At 46.4% G+C, this 16432-nt stretch overlaps 1 protein-coding gene across 1 annotated transcript in view; it reads right to left on the bottom strand.

Annotated features, from left to right (window-relative positions):
• Positions 1-16429, bottom strand: part of LOC104543267 (lymphoid enhancer-binding factor 1-like) — a gene marked incomplete at both ends in the record, with an annotated part of 63897 nt that extends 47468 nt beyond the window's left edge. The window contains 2 exons of the mRNA XM_010187835.1: positions 15722-15828; positions 16372-16429. Of these exons, the coding sequence (XP_010186137.1) occupies positions 15722-15828; positions 16372-16429 (165 nt within the window). The remainder of the gene's footprint in view (positions 1-15721; positions 15829-16371) is intronic.
• Positions 16430-16432: the final 3 nt, after the last annotated feature.

The raw sequence follows: 16432 nt of genomic DNA, 5'->3' as shown, positions 1-16432 counted from the left end.
TGTCCTGCCAACAATACCATTACCGGATTATCAGGGTGGATTAAGCCTTTAGCCAATTACCCCGGCTGGTAAATTGTAGATTGTCTAGACTTTTTCATGTTCAACAATATGCATGAAGTTTCTCTTTATCGCTATGGCATCACACGATGCTCCTGTGGGATGCAATCCTGTGCTTCCCCAGGAGGCTGAGGTGAGCTGAGCCTGCAGCTCTGGGTTGACTTAGCGTGGCCCTGTGAACAGACAGATTTATTTCAGACAGGATTCTCATAAATTCAGAATGACTTCCAAATTTCTTGACTAGGAGATCAAAGAGGCAAGCATTTGCTTCGTGCCATCTGGGGAGCTGCTCGACAGGGCAACGCAGTCTGGGGAAGGGGGAGGAGAAGGGAAAAAAGAAAGTCTGGGAGATTATGCCCTTAAAAACAAGCTCAAATGCCACCCTCACATTAAAAAGCACTGGTTGGCAGTAACAATTAATTTCTTAACTGAAACCCGCCCAACTGTGTCCAAGTGTTTTAATTTGCCTATTGCTACAATATGCAAGGGAGCTGGCAGTAATGGATTTGCAATTAAAACTAAAACTGGCAAAGAAATCGCAAAGCTGGCAAAAGAGCTAATCTGCAAGCCATGATCACAAGATTACGAAGTGTTTATGCACATGCTAATTACGCGAGAACATAGCTGAGAATGACTTGTAGGAGAGAGCTCCGGGTTTGCGTGATCTAAATCCCTGGATCCACACGGCCAGCCCAGCAGGCACCCTGCCCACTTCCCACAGCTCCCAAGAGCTGGGGAACGCCGAAGAATCGCCACGGTCCCTGCGTGACAGCAGGGAGAGGGACAGGGGACAGGCAGGCAGGGTCCCCTTGGTGCCATCCCGCATCACAGGTGGGGAAGGATGGCGCTCACCTCTGAAGCAGGCAAATGCCAGTGGTCACTGGGAGCTGTGTCCTTGGCTGGATACGGACCCATCGGTGTGAAATGAAGATCACCCTCATAAACTCATTATTAGGGATTCAGTTATTCACCATATGCGCTTTTATCCTGCTGTCTCTCGGCTCTAAAAAGTTATTCCAGCAGGTCCCTGAGGACCACAGAGCACATGGCCCTGCGCTGCAACCACCGAGGGCAAACGTGCACCCACTGCCATGAGCACAAAACCCTTACAAATTACCTGCAAAGCCCAGGATGGGAAGGAAGAAGGACTTAAAAGTGATCAAACATCCGTGCAAATAGCTCATAACAGAAAGTGACAGTGGTCAGGGGCACCGTGAAGAGCAATTTTGAACCACAGGAGAGAATTTCAAGGAGAAAACAGAGTGGAAGAGTAGTCCCAGTATAAAAGGCTGCTGGGAAAACTGAGATTCTTTAATATATAGGATTAAGGATTGCCAGTATCCTCAGGGAGGAAATGCAAATGGGGTTCAGACCATTCTTTCCATAAAAATTAGGAAGGAGAAAGAACAGACTTTGAAGTTCAACATGTTAGTAAATGAAAGCAACAGCAGAAGAGACACAAAGAGAAAGCAAGCCCTGGACGCCTAGAATTATGTCTTAAACACTTGGTACTGAAAGACAGAACCCGAGGTGATGAGAAGACTTCCCTTCATGCCGTGCACAGATCCCAGAAAATCTCTAGATTAGAAACTGCCTGAGAAAAAAGCATTGCACAACAAAGGTAGGATGGAGCACAGCATTGAAATGGGATTCTTCGTGCCTTATTCAGCCAGCCCGGAATGACGAGGCCACAAGAAGCACGTCAATGAAGAGCTGGTGAGTATGCCAGGCTGCTCTCGGGTGTCTAGAGCAGAGAAAGGATTTCTGGATGGTGTTCTTTGCTCTATGAAATGGTGGCTAGAGTTGGTGTGGAAGGAGGAGACAGCTAATAGATGTCTATGGAGATGTCAGAAATCCAACGGTCACCTCTACAGAGATTTGCAGCTCGGCTGCATCGATGGGGGCTGATCATTCCTGACACCCTCATGAAAGCTGGATGGTTAGTCCAGGCTGTGTGGAGGTGGTGAAGGACCAGAAGGACACTGCAAGGACACACAGTGACAGTCATTGCTCGGTCTGGCAGAAGGATGGATGGTCTCTGTGGTGACTTCTTGTAGCTATCAACAGCCTTGCTGGGTTCTGGTAACTGGCTGAGATGGGCAATTTGTATTTGGCTGATGGTCATTCCAATCTGTGTACTTGGGTACAGTACAATTACAGTGAGTTCAACCCATCGTTACTGGTGGCCATGGAATGCCATGTGTCAGGAAACAGCATGCAACCATCATCGATACAGATAAGCACTACAGAGTTAATTAGTGCTATGGAAAGGGTGGTTCAAGAGAGGAGAGCTTCAAAACTTGGCTTGGAGATTAATATATCCATCCCTACCTGTAATGTCCTGTCCAGCTACTGGGGTAATGGACTGAAATTCAGGAGTCCATGGTGTAGAGGAGATGATACACCATGATGAAGAAGAGATGATATAATGTTGAGTCCCTCAGACTATAAACTCTGTGACTCCACAGCTGTTACCAAGTGGGAAGTGTGGACTGTAAGAGTTTAAAGAATATAACACAACCACAAGTCTTTTTTTTTTACTACATTTGGGAGAAATTTTTCCTCATATCCAGAAATTTGGTTGGCTTCTCTGTACTTGTTAACCAGCACCTATGCCAGGCTCTGCTGCTGGGGTCTGACACTGTGCCTTTTGCAAGGAGAGCCCCAGATACAACGGTTGCCTACTTAAAATCATCTACAAACCAGTTTAATAAAAGCTGACTGCATCTGCTTCCATGTTATTAGTTCTGCCCCAAAACTCTGTTCCTGGCAACACAATGTTCCACGCTAATGAGCCAAATCTTCCCCTCCCATGGCAGTACTCCTAAACCTCCACACCATTCAGTTCACAAAGTTACCACCCTGTTTTCCCCTCGGGGGAGGGAAGGATTGCAGCTGCAGAGGGGGTTCTTCAAATAATTTGAAGGCCAAAGATCTGTGGGAAAATCTGCTCTCAGACAAATAGCACTTGGGGGCATCTGCCGAGAGAACCAGACCCTCTTTACTTCTGTCTGGGTCCCACGTCCTCCTGGCAGCAGAGTTTTTGATGAACCCGGCTGCCCTTAATCCCCTGCCAGTTCCTGCACCCTACCGGTCTCTGTGGGCAGACGGCGCGGAGGGGGAGATGCTGCTGCAGGGAAGTGGGATTTGCTTCAGCTGGATTTTGTGGCTTCATGGGAGAGTTTCTACTCAGGGCAGTTATTTCTCACCCGCTCCTGCTGCAAAAAGGAGAGGTTTGGAGTAGACCGGGACAACTTTTCTCAGCTCCTTTTCCAGTGAATTTTCACTTGTTCTTGCCACTGTTCTCCTTGCAGCACCGAGCACAAGAAAGGCAGCGAGTCAAGGTTATGGTGCTGCAGCAATGCTGCTCAGATTAAAGAGAAATCAGATAACTCTCATTACCTAACTGAAACTGCCTGCAAGACGTTATCAAGAAATGATAACGTTTGGGAGCTGGAGGATGCTGCTGCCCTGGCAGACACCCCCAGCACCCCGGCTCTCCTGGCTGGCTGCCCCCGCACCTGGGATGCAGAGATGCCCATGATGTGGAGATGCCTGGGATGCAATGATGCATGGGATGCAGCAATGCCCAAGGTGTGAGGCAGAGCCCCAGCCACCACGAATATGTGTGGTTTTGGTCTCTGCATGCTCACACCTGGAGCCTCCAGTAAGGGAAAATTTAGGCTTAGAACTTGACACAGGCGCAATTGATGGCTTTAATATTTTACAAATGGATGCACTAGCAAAACGTCCATCTACCCCATTATGCCCCGTTTCCTCATGTTTCTAAAAGTTGGACTGCACTCATCTGACTGCTGTTGTAAGCCTTTCTGCACTACATGCGACAGCAGCATCTCCCTGGAAAAGATTTCATTCACTTCTGACTTTGCCTCAAGCCATTAACTGACAAACTGGCAGCTAACTACTGTTAACAAATGATTTCCTAGAGATTACTGTTTAAGTAAAAAAGGTTCCAAGATAAATAGACTCATTCTTCATGACAAGGAATTTGAATTATGCGTCCAGGGTTTTGGTACATGTGTCCAAAAACTATGCTGTGCAATCCTGGAGGTTGTTTTCAATATCGTATTACAAACGGGTAAATAAGAAATGACATTTTGTCCCCAATTTAATAGTGTGGATTTGCACGGCATGTGTATTTGAGACAACATGTTGGACCATCCATTCATTGCTCCCATCTAACTCATGCCACTCTGTGGAATTACCGTTTAGGCTGAAAAAGTGATTTGTTTTTAAAGCAAGAAAAGATGCCAACCGTCTTGAAGGAGTTGTGGTTTCAGGGCCACCTGCAACTTGCTAAAAGATTATGAAATTGCCATTTGTTTAATATCTTGAAGTAAATGGTCTAATAACCAGCACAGCTTATAGGCTTTTTTTTGCTAGTCCTCCCCTGATCGTTTCTGAAACATCCCCTCTTGCAGCAGCCTGTGCTGGATCCTATGGGCTTTTTCCAGTATTGATGTGGCCTTCCCTGCAGTGCTCCCCAAACATCACTTACACATGAAACGATAAAGCTTCAACATGCTCCTGCGGGAAACTGAGTGATGGAAAAACAAGCTCTTGAGGGACAGGGAGCAGAAGCTGGGATAAAACCACGCTTCCTCCACCGCGGCCCTGCACGGCAGTTACAAGACTATCCGGTTCCTCTGCCATCAAACTTGGTACCATGCCTCGCTTCTTACCTGATTTTGAGAACATCCTGTGTTAACACACAAACACCCGGTGACTGCCAATGTCTGTTTATTTGGCTGTTCCCAGTAAGGCGATCGCTCGGCTCTGTATCAAACTCCCGGGGTGCAGGGAGCAGAGAGGCAGCTCCCACCCACGGCAAACGGCCACACACCTGCCCAGGAGTCAGACACTAGCATGGCACTGGTTTTTAAGAGAAAATTTGGATGAACAGGGATGCTTTTGTATACAGGACCTGATCTTTCAGAGATTCCCACTTGGCACTGCAGCCTGCCTCATCCTTCACTATGCATTTACATCCAGATCTATGTACTAGATCAGTACAAACAGTGTATAATAATTTAAAAACATTTCATTTTGCAAAGTTTAAATATATGCATGTAGTTGTATATTATTTCCAGTTAATGCCAGTAACCAAGCAACTGGCACTGATCTATGAGGTAATTTTCTGTCCTTTTGAGTGAAGAAATGAAATTCTGTTCACAACTCTTGTGCTCAAGTGCTGCCAATCGTCCCCCAGGTCCAGGCCAGCAGCACCATTTAATGTTTTTAACCTAAATTCTGCTTCTAGCAGGAAAAACACAGAGTTTACCAGGATAGTAGAAAACTTAGACTGCCTTATACAACCCTGGTTTCAGCCATCAAATTATTTGTGGAAAACACAAAAGGGCTTAGATATGATGAAACTTGAAGCCAGAAATGTTCAAAAACTTTTTGGCTGTTTCTAAATCTGAGTATGTTGCATTATACAGAACAAGTATGCCAACACAGGCCAACATTTCTTAGCACTTAGCTGGAAACACATCTTTAAATTACTGCCAAGTGTGTTTAGAAATGAATGCATTTACTCCATGAGGTTTAGATAAAATTATCATGTCAGCTGTTTTAGGAAGCTAAATTAGCAACAGCAAACACATTTCCGTGATGTCATTTTACAGCGTTTGATTCTTCAAAGTTGCTAACAGCCTGCAAGAATCCAACTGATTGATCTAAAAACTTGAGAGCCTCTTTCCATTGGAAAAGGACTCCAGAGCCGGACAAGGGACAAGAGCTGCCCTGAAGTGACACCAGTCTGGAGGACGACTGCACGTCTCACAGCGAATCACCTGGAGTTGCGCTGCTTGAGGAGTTTGTGTCCTGCCCCACTAAAATCACAGCTACATCTGATTTGAATCAAACTTCAGACTTAATGATTTTCACGCCAGCTAGCTAAGAAGCAATGTCATTTTCTTCAACACCCTATTATTTCATTCACTATCTCCAAAGATTTTGCTCCAATTCCAAAAGCTAACTTATTTTGAGGAAACAGACTGTTTCCTGCTCACTTTAGAGGGGCCATGCACTTGAAACCCCGGACAGGCTCAAACCGCAACCTTCAGGCATCCTCGTGTCTGGAGGTGGATGGCTCCAGCAGCCCCATCTCTACTTACAAAAGAAAAAAATGCAAACACGAGATCGGCACTAAATATCCAAACATTTTTCAGAAAGCTATCCCCATAGTAATGATTTCAAACAAATAACAAGCTAAAACCAAAACACAACAGCAATAAAATAAAATCTGATGAGCTCTTCAAAAAGATCTCCAGCGATACCAGTTGGCAGGACTCTGTTATCTACCCCAGAGCTATGGCAGTTTATCCCAGCCAGGGCTTTGCTGAAAACCCACCAAAGCCAGGAGGCTGCATCCTTTCATACTTCAAAACAAAAGCCAAGTTCTGATCACTGGGATGAGGAAGAAAATTTTTGTTGTGGATACATTACTGTATAATTATTGCAGATTTCATTTACTTTCTTTTGAATACCACAGCAGATACAAAGGCTGGGGAGGTACGGCAGCTCTTCGTGTTACCATCTAACACTCTAGGTTTACGTTTGGACAGTTAACCCCCCAAATATCAGGAATGTGTGAGTCTATTGAAGGAAAAAGAAAATATTTCCACTGATAGGAGACAGTGAAATAAAACTGACACTATCAAAAACTCTCAAACTGATAGCAAGGAAAGTGTTTCATGCAAAATAATAACAAAAAAGTTGTTTAGACATTTTCTCAATAAAATCAGGGTTAGAAACGTGGGGCTAAGATCAGGAAGGAACACCCTGCGTAAGGGACTATTCATGGAGCCAGAATGTGGAAAATTCCATAAAGCACAAATGTTGCTAAGAATATTCAAAAGTCAAAGCTTTCTGTGGGTGTGCATGCATAGAGATGTCAACACAACTATTTCATGATCACCGAAATTGCTACTAGCCTGCATCCTCTCTGAATGGCTATTTTTAGGACCCAGCCTTTCATGTGGTATAATGATGTGGATTTTACAAGAGCATTTGTAATGTGTTTCATATGGCGTACAGTCCTAGAGAAATTGCTTTGTATCAGAGAAAGTTAAATAAAACGGTTTGGGTGATTTTTTTTTTATAATTTTATTTCCTATTTTGTATTATTGCTTCTGTTTTGGATTTAGGGCTCATATGCATATTTTAATTTACCCTGTGTGACAGCACTGGCTGTCCCAAAGGGACGCCCAGCATAGCATGATGTGATCCCACAGAACGTCACCTGGATTCCTGAATCCACGCATCCCTTCGGACGGTCGGATTTCAAAGCTGGTGATGCCACACTCTGTAAGTTATAGCAGGAAGCCAGAGCTCAAAGGCCAAGTTTTGACCTCAGCTGTGCTGGTGTCAGGGCTTGTTCACTGTCTCCCACGTTAGAATCGCCTTTTCTTCTTTCCAGGCAAAGTCACACAAAGCGAGGTTTGTAGAAGACGAGGACTCTTCCTCGCTGTCTCCACTCCTGCATCAGTAATTCCAGGGCAGCAGCACGTAACGAGAACCAACTCATCAGCCACTCCATGCTCAGAACAACAAATTCTCATGTGGTAGATCTGATGATGGTTTATTTCCTAAACATGAAAGCAATCTCCGCAGTGCCATCTCCTCAGTGTCAGAAGAAAAATTCCACATTTCTGATCCTTTCCGAGTTTTTTGATGGGAAGAGTATCTCCCAGCACTTCTTCCACAAGTGTGTTTATAATTGCATCCCCCTCCTGCTAAGTCAAGCATATTTTATGATCTTGGGCTTTCACATTTTGCTTTAGTGTGAGCCTCATCAGAGGAGAATCTCTGTTTATGCTCGTGTATGCTATTCCTCAGAGCAAACCACAGCAGAAAACAAATTCAACACATAACGTACAAGTTGAATCACTTAAAAAAAAAAAAAGCAAGTCTTTTTTTGGTAAGTCCATGATTACTGTGTAGCATTTCAAGCCAGACGTGTACTTTGTATATTATAGTTCCAGATTCTCAATGGAACAAAGGAGATACTGTTGAGACATTTTCTTGCCTATCATTTAATCAAATGTAGAGTTGTTATAACCGGAGGGGAAAAGTGCTCTAGATTCTAGTATCCAGCTTTACTTTGGTTTCAAAAACTTACCACAGCATTGTTGAGTTTATTATTTTGTTTAACAAAATACTAATTTGGGGACCCCGTGAAACACAATGAGCCAGATTCCTTCTGTGGCAGCCGAGCTGAGTTTAGCACAGAAGCGGCGGGTGGGAGATGAGCAGTGGTTTAAAGCCTCTTTGGTGACCTCTTAGCCAGCGGCGTGCTCTGGATGTCTACTGCTACTTCTGCCAGGTTTTGCTAACCCTTCTCATCCTCAGTATGGACCAAATGTCCCACTTTCTCCGCCTCACAGAGGCAGTGGTGGTGGAATAGTCCTTCATAACTTTGGGAGTGATCATAAACTATAAAGGGAAAAATCAGAGAAAGGACAGGACAGAGCAGTGATAAGTCGCTCTGTAAGGAGGTGAAGGTGAGAGCTCTTTGTCCAAGACCACTGGGAGGTGACCAAGAAGAAGATCCTGTCATAATCAAGACTCAGAGGCACATGATGCTGCAATCACTTCCTTTAATAAATTAATTGGGTGGGTTGTGAGCCTGGTTGTGCTGAACCAGCAGTCTCAAAGTGAGAATTAAGACCTTGGCTGACATTCACAGAGGTTTTGGTATGGACTTTGCAGATTCCCTGGACATCTCCTCCATGAAACACTCACCCTGCCTGGGGGTGTAAGGGAGCTGTGCCCTCCTGGACAGACTGCTGGACAAGGCAGCAGACAGAACTGGCATTTGGCCTTTACAAATTCAGCGGGAAACTGGGAAATTAACAGCGTGGTATCCTGTTACAAACCCTGAGTCACCCATCCTCCTACCGAACCTTTGCTTCATCCTCCAGACACAGAGACTAACGAGCTAGGATCACATTATGGCCTATTTTTTAAAGAGATATTTGGAAGAATAGCGCATGGATGTACTTGTGGAGGGGAGCTGCACATCCCAGCTTGGCACCAACCTGGGATCTGGTCAGGCTGAGAAGTTTTCCCTGCAGTGATGGCTCTGTGAAGAGTTCAGGAAGCAACTCGCACCTACTCTCCTATTTCTGAGCTCTCCACCCACCATTGGTAAATGATGAGGTAAGAGCATGCATGCATCAGGTTGGGAGAGATGCTGACATGAGACATCTCCTGGCACTAGGAGCAGTGAGCTGGAGCAGCAAAGGCACAGGGAACGGATGAAAAGCAGCAGCAAAGGAAAGGAGAGGCATTAAGCGATGGTTGCAAACAGCCCAAAGCCTCAGAGAGGTGGGACAGAGAGAAGCTCCCATGGCGGCAATGCCCTCTCCAAAAGGACAGTGCTGGGGGTGTCTGGCATCTGGTCCCTCTTCAAATCAACACAACGGATGGGAGAAGACAATCCTTGAGGATTTCATGAGGAATTTATAACTCACGCATGGTGCAGGAGATTTTTAGTCACTGAACAGCAGCATGTGTTTGACTCAAACCCACCCAGCCCAGCCCAGCCTCCCCATGAGCGTATGTGATGCTCACAGATGGACGGGTCCTTCCTTCACCTTCTCTATGGTGAATTAGTGAGAGGGCTCAAAGGCCAACCCGTATGACATAAAGGCTAAATTCAGTCTCGCCGAATCACTTGCACCAAAAGGTGTGAAGTGAATGGCAAGCTGTAGATGTTTCCTCAAAACTGTTGCTATTTCTCAGTGCTTGACTGTGCTCTACCAATAACCACCGTGCTGTGTAGAGTCCGGACCAGACTGCAATCGTAGGTTTGCAGCTCACACCACCCATACCCTGAAAACCTGCTTCACTGGCAGATCACGCTGGAGATAGAGAGGGATTCAGCCTGCGATTAGGATCCAGCCCTTCACAGAGGACCCATGAGAGCAGCCAACAGTCATCCCTACGGACTCAGCAGTGCCTGTTTAGTCACAGGAACACCCAGAAACGCCAGCACACCTGACCGTACGGATTTGTCAGAGTTTCCACCTGAATGCAGGAGTTTAATGGTGCCTATAGAGTTACTGCAGGAATAGGACCGCAAGCTATGAGGTGACACAGGTCCTGCCGGTGAACAGCAAGAGCACGCTGCAGAGCTCCTCGCCAGCCTCCCACCACCTCCCTTCGCTCGGTTAAAGCTTTGGACACCAGACCGAGCAATGTTCTTTCATCTTGGACACGTTGTGCACTGCTAGCCCCCAAACCACTTTGTTCTTCCCCGTTAAAATTTCAAAAATATTAATCATTAACATGGATGAGCTTTGGGAGCTTGGGTTGATGTTAGGTTTTCTCCTTTTCTCTCCAAATTCTCAACCTGTTGAGCTAATAACACTTCACAACCAGCAACTGCTGGAAGCCCGCAGGAACGGTGCCTTTACCATACAGCATCTCATAGCAACTCCTCCCGACAAAGCATCCCGTGCCCGGGAAGCCAGTCCCAGCGTAGCCTGGGAAGGAATGCCAGCGGGAGAGCAGATACTGTTGCACTGTCTGAACGCTGTGCACACTTATTCACATGCATGGATATACATCAAACTGGCTTTTGTTTCCCTGTGACATTTTTCTTTCTCTTTTTTTCATTCCCAACAATTTTAAAAATAAGGTTATATTAGACCACACACAGGCAGCGGTGTATCATGTCACTGCTTCTTAAGCAGAACTCTCTCATTTATTTCAAAGGGAAGTTCTGCTTCAAAATTGAGGGTGTGATATGAACTCAGAAATTAACACAAGAATTTTCCTTGGGGGGAGCCAAGGCTGAATCAGACATGTAATAAATGACCTTGGAAGCCCTGTGCCTTGGTACATCCACCTATCCAACATTATGCTTTAATAGAAAAAAAATTATTTTCACCATTATCCTATTTCAAGCTAGGTGGAAGAGCTGGAAGAAGTGGATTCGCTCTGGTCAGGAGGGAGCAAATTACTCATCTGTCTGTCTGCCAGGACGTCCGCCAGCAGCCACTGCACTCCTAACGCTTTCTGCTGGGAACGTAGCAATTTTCGGGGACAGAGTACCATCCCAGTGAGGTCCTGGATGCGAGTCCTGCTGCCAGGGATCCTGGCTGGGATGCTGCTGGGGATGTTTTTCTCCTGTAGCAGCCAGCACTGCTGGTAATGTGCAGAGCGGCTGTTGGCATGCAGCTGCCCTCCCTCCATGCACATCTGGAGAGGGATGCAGCAGCCACACATCTCCATCACCAGGCAACTCCAGGGAGTTTTGCTGCTGGTTTCAACAGGATCAGAACTTGAGACCGGAAAAAAGCAATACTAAACTCCTGCCCTGACAGTGCAAGCTAGGACAGAAAGACTTTGACACAGAAAGCAGCTGAGCTGCAGATTTCCTTCCGCCAACTGCTGCAGGGGCAACAGCCTCCTGCAAAGCAATGGAGCAGCCTTGGGGGAAGGGGCTGCAGCAGGACCAGCCATGTCCCAGGGCTCAGCTGCTGCCACCAGAGCTCCTGTCTGGCGATGGGCAGCGGGAGACTTTCAGCTCTGTGCTTTCTGACCTCATGACAGACATCTGGGACCTGTGGCCCCAGGCCAGCAGTAACCGCACTTTCATCTTGCCCTGCCCAAGGGGACGTTTCAAACCCTCTGAACAGGAGCCCGGCCGACCACAAGGACCAGGCTCTGAACATCTGCATAATTTCCTAGGCCTGCCGTTGCATCTGGGGTCTTGGGAAGGTACCACCACCCTTCTGCTCCCACATGAGCTCTGGTTAGACAACTTAATAATTAAGGAAATTAGGTAGTGCCTATTTTCCAAGGAAACAGAGGTCCTTGGACCTTGTACCTCTGTTTCTCACACAGACAGAAAGTCCAGTCCCTCAGCTTTATATATAAAACATTTTAATTCTGCCTTCACACGCCTCATACGCTCACTAGACGCAACAGAGGTGTGCAGGAGGTGTGAAGAGCCCTCCCAGGAGCTCTGCCACCGACTGCAGTGGGGAGAGCTTGTGCCCTTCATACTCCACAGCATGGCTTGTTCCCCTGATTTTTAAACCTATTTACAAAAGGAACTTAAAGGAACTTATAAGTGCTCCTTCTACCATTTAACTACCACATGGTACAAGATGTAACAATGTTCAGAAAACCCCCTCCGGTCTCAACTCAATTATACAACTGTAGCAAGAAAAATATTTTAATCTGATCAAAGTGTTAACATGTTTGACCATGTCTGACCTCTAATGTTTGCAACCACCTAAAAGGCTGATGTTCTTACTAAGGATGTACCTTAATTTGATTTAAAGTCATTTGTACTATTAAAAAAAGGATATAGTTTTATGATTTTATATTTCATTTAGAAAAACAGTTCCTCAACTTCTTCATAACCTTTCGAAGTTTCTCGCAGATTGTTAATCAGCAAATCCTATATATTTCACTCTACAAGAGTAAGGAGAGTGAAAGCAGACTTGCGAACCACCATGCATGCAACACCTCAGAGCCGGGTGAGAAACAGTTTTCTTGGTGCCTTGCAAAATTGTGAGATTTCAGATGCGTGCAGGGTCTGCACTGAGATGCTCTTAATGCACTTCACTGAAAGTGTGCCGAAGGGGGTTCACAGCACGCTCCCAAAACACGAGACACCCCACTGCCCTGTCCTCAGCTCCAACAGCACCTTCCCCTGTACACCCTGGCCACCCCCAGTCCTCCTGACTCTCTTTGATGGCTTCATTGCCAGTCCAGGCTCCTTGTGCGTGCTCATACCAGCATCGCTCCAGCTGAATTACCCTGAACTGGCATTGCCCCCCTGCAGCAAAGGTGGGCCACCCAGCCAAATGCTTGGGCTCTGCCCGCTGTGGGGTGACTCCTGTCACATCTCGCTGCTTGCTGGGGACATTAGCTGGGCTTGGTGTCGCTGCTGAAGTCAGGTACTAGGGAATGTTTAGTGCATCACTCCTGAGCGACACCAGAGCATGTAAATAACACAAGTGGGTGTGTTTTGGTAAAAAGAGATGATTTTGGCTGGGGAGGTGCGGGCAGCCCAGAAGGACACTGGGGTGAGCAGTGTAACAGTTAGCGGGCTGCAACCACCTCGAGGGAAACAAAGCAAAAGTGATGCTGCTGAGAAAATCAGAAAGAAGAAAGGAAAGCAGCCCGCCGGTAACGCCGGTAGCGACACACCCACCCAGGCAGGCACTCTGGGCCGGCTCCGGCGCCGCTCACGGCACCTTGCCAGGGTTTGGAGGAAGCCCACAGAAAAAATATGCGGTTTTACTGTGCGGCGCAGGGTGGGGGGCTCAACCCGCAGCTTGGTGCTGGCCACCCTTCATCTTTCAGGGAGTCGTATGGTATTTTTCAACCAGTTAAATATAAAGCCTTGACAGTTTGCCAAAGCACTCCTGGGTTAATTTTTTTTTTAAATTTATTTTTTAAGACTCTGAAATTAATCCTAGCTGCAAACAATCGTTTCCAGGAAGCCCCATTAACCAAAACACAACCTCCACTATCGAGTGCATGCATGATTCTGATACGTCCCATTCACTCACACAACTCTCCTCCCCGACTTTACTTGTCCTAAAGTGTTAATTAAACACACTTTTAGGGATGGCTAAGTGTCTGAAATCTTTGGTTGCAGATCTAACCTCCTCAATTATTGGAAGTAGCCACCAGATTATAGCCCACACTTTATACAATATACACAGTAGCAATAAATCTCTATGAGAGCAATATGTAATTTACTATGATAACCTTTGCACAGTCAATATAAATACAAGACAAAATTTTCCAGAAAGATATATCAGAATAGCTATAGTACCAAGTCAAAAAACTGCAAGACTCGCCTTTATCTGAGGAAGAAATCTTCCCGTGTCTGTCAGGTAACAGATTCTTAGCTGAAAACATCAAATCGGTTTTTTAAGTCGCGCAACACAAACCACCGCAGGACCCGAAGAGGGCTAAGTAAAGCCGGCTGAGGCTGGGGATGATTTCTGTGGCTCTCAAGGGGATGAGATTATTCCTTCTTCACTACTCAGTTTTCTCCCCATCAAGTTCTGCACAGTCTATTTACTCCAGTCTGTTGCTCTGACAGCAAACTCTTGGGGTTTTATTACATTATCAAGAGGAAAGGCGATTCACAAACCACAAGCTACTTTTTAGCTTAATTGCTAATAAATAGGCTATTGCACTTTGTTGCCCAGCTAGTAAGGTTTTAAGATTAAAAGATTCTACTACAGCAAAGAGTTGCTCGGCTAATGTCACTCTGAATTTACCCAGATCCTATACAAGTGAGCAAACTAACTGCATTTAAATAACACGAATTTAATATAATAATTTAAAATTAGAAGAAGATAGCAGCTTAGTATTTTACAGGAGTGAAGGGGATACTTGGTACCTGGGGGAAGGGACACGAAGTGGGAAGCAACAGAAAAGATGCTTCTTTGGATTACAGTAATGCACGTTGGCCCTGCTTCGCAAACACATCTTCTCTTGCTGTAAACTGCAGGAGGACTTCTAAATTTAGGGACAGATCCTCAATATCTGCACACCGACTTCGGCAGAGTTACGCAGCAGGGGAAACTCTCTCCCCTCAGAAGGGCTGTGCTGGGTATGGGCAGGCTCTCGGGGGTAACTGTCCCTGCCTGCTGCGGGGCCGGGGGGGGCATACGGCAGTGATTCCAGTGAACAAGGCACTTGTTCACACCTTAACTGCAGTTTCGCACTCCACAATCCATCAATTTTTCGCAACGCCAGTTTAACATCCTACTCCTCTAGGGAACAAGGTTTGAAATTAAGGACGGCATCAGATACCCCTTTACAGGTTAAAAACTAAAACTGAAATGAACGGAATGATGGTTCATTCTCATTTACTGACTGTAAATGCTGAATAACATCCGAAATGAATGCAGTGATGCCGGCTGCCCAGGAGCGACACGAGCACTACCTGCTGCAATGTCACGACATTCTTTTCATAAGTTCTGATAGAGACGGTGATGGGAAAATATATCTTCTGTGGAGAAGCCTTTAGTTTAATTATTCTGATAACAAAACTTATAAACATTACAATATACAGAATTACTAAAGCTGATTTGACCCGAGGGGGAAAAACTTTACAAGAGGAAGGCAGGAATGGTCCTCCAGCGGCATTAAGCCTTTTCCTAAAAACCTCTATTGACATTTTAAAAGCACAACATCCACTTTCTGGCCCATCATCCACCATAGAGCCCCAGCCGAAGGCAGGCCGAGCCCTAACTGTGTCACAAGCAGACACGTCGGACTGAAGTTAAGCTGCCGGACATATCCCTGAACACCATCGCCAAAAGCTGCTTGCCTCCAAAGCCTGCGTCCCAGAAAAAGGAGGCATCCTTACACCACGTACTAGGGTTCAATTGCTAGAGGAGTAAAGGTGAACCTAGAGGATAGGGAGACTGGAAAGGAAGCTCCTCGAGCAAATTCAGAGCTAAGCAGGCGCCTGCTGCTGAGCATCTTTTCCCCTTCCTACTCCTTCTCCCTTTGACACCTGGACATTTTAGAAACAGGGCTGCAATTTCTCAGGAAAAAAACCACGTGTAGGTGCCTGCACAATACCTGCAACATATTTCAACAGTGAGAGAGGCCGCAAAACTTCTCCATAAGGAGAGGCTGAACTCACCAGAGGTGACATAGATCCATTTGGCAGGTAAGGGTCTGAGAGCATAAGGAAGGGGTAGCCAGAGTACGCAGATCCTTTATACATCCCTGGGTCCTGATGCTTCATACCTGCCAAAATCAAAGTTTCTCATCAAGATTCACCTTACGACAGGTGATTTCTCTGCCTGTTGGGGGGGCCTCAAAGAAGTTACAGCACATTTTAGAAGTCTTTCTGCCCTGTACTCCTCAGGGAGGGTGTTGGGGGAGTGTGAGGGTCCCCCAGGGCTGTGGAGTCCCACAGTGGATGCAGTGGGAATCATCAAATCATTAAAGTTGGAAAAGACCTCTAAGATCATCAAGTCCAACTGCCAACCAAACCCCACCATGCCCACTAAACCACGTCCCAAAGTGCCACATCTACACATTTTTTGAACCCCTCCAGGAATAGTGACTCCACCACTTCCCTGGGCAGCCTCGCTGCTGACAGGAGCAGCTTTCCCGGGGAGGGCAGGCTCCGGTGGCCTCCAAGCTGGCATCCCTCAGTCCCGGGGAGTCACAGGGCTCCCGGCTTGGGGACCGGTGAGCGCTTGGCTGGACGGGGTGAGCCGGGAGGCGGCTGCAGGGACCGGGGATGGGGACACAGATTGAGACGCGGAGGTGACAGCGACTAACCATCATCCATGTGGTCCGGGAGCTTGTCCTGATAAACCCTCTGCGGATCCTGCACACGCCT

This window comes from Mesitornis unicolor, unplaced genomic scaffold (assembly GCF_000695765.1).
Source record: "Mesitornis unicolor isolate BGI_N332 unplaced genomic scaffold, ASM69576v1 scaffold17477, whole genome shotgun sequence".
NCBI lineage: Eukaryota > Metazoa > Chordata > Aves > Mesitornithiformes > Mesitornithidae > Mesitornis > Mesitornis unicolor.
This window is presented reverse-complemented; position numbering and strand designations above follow the sequence as displayed.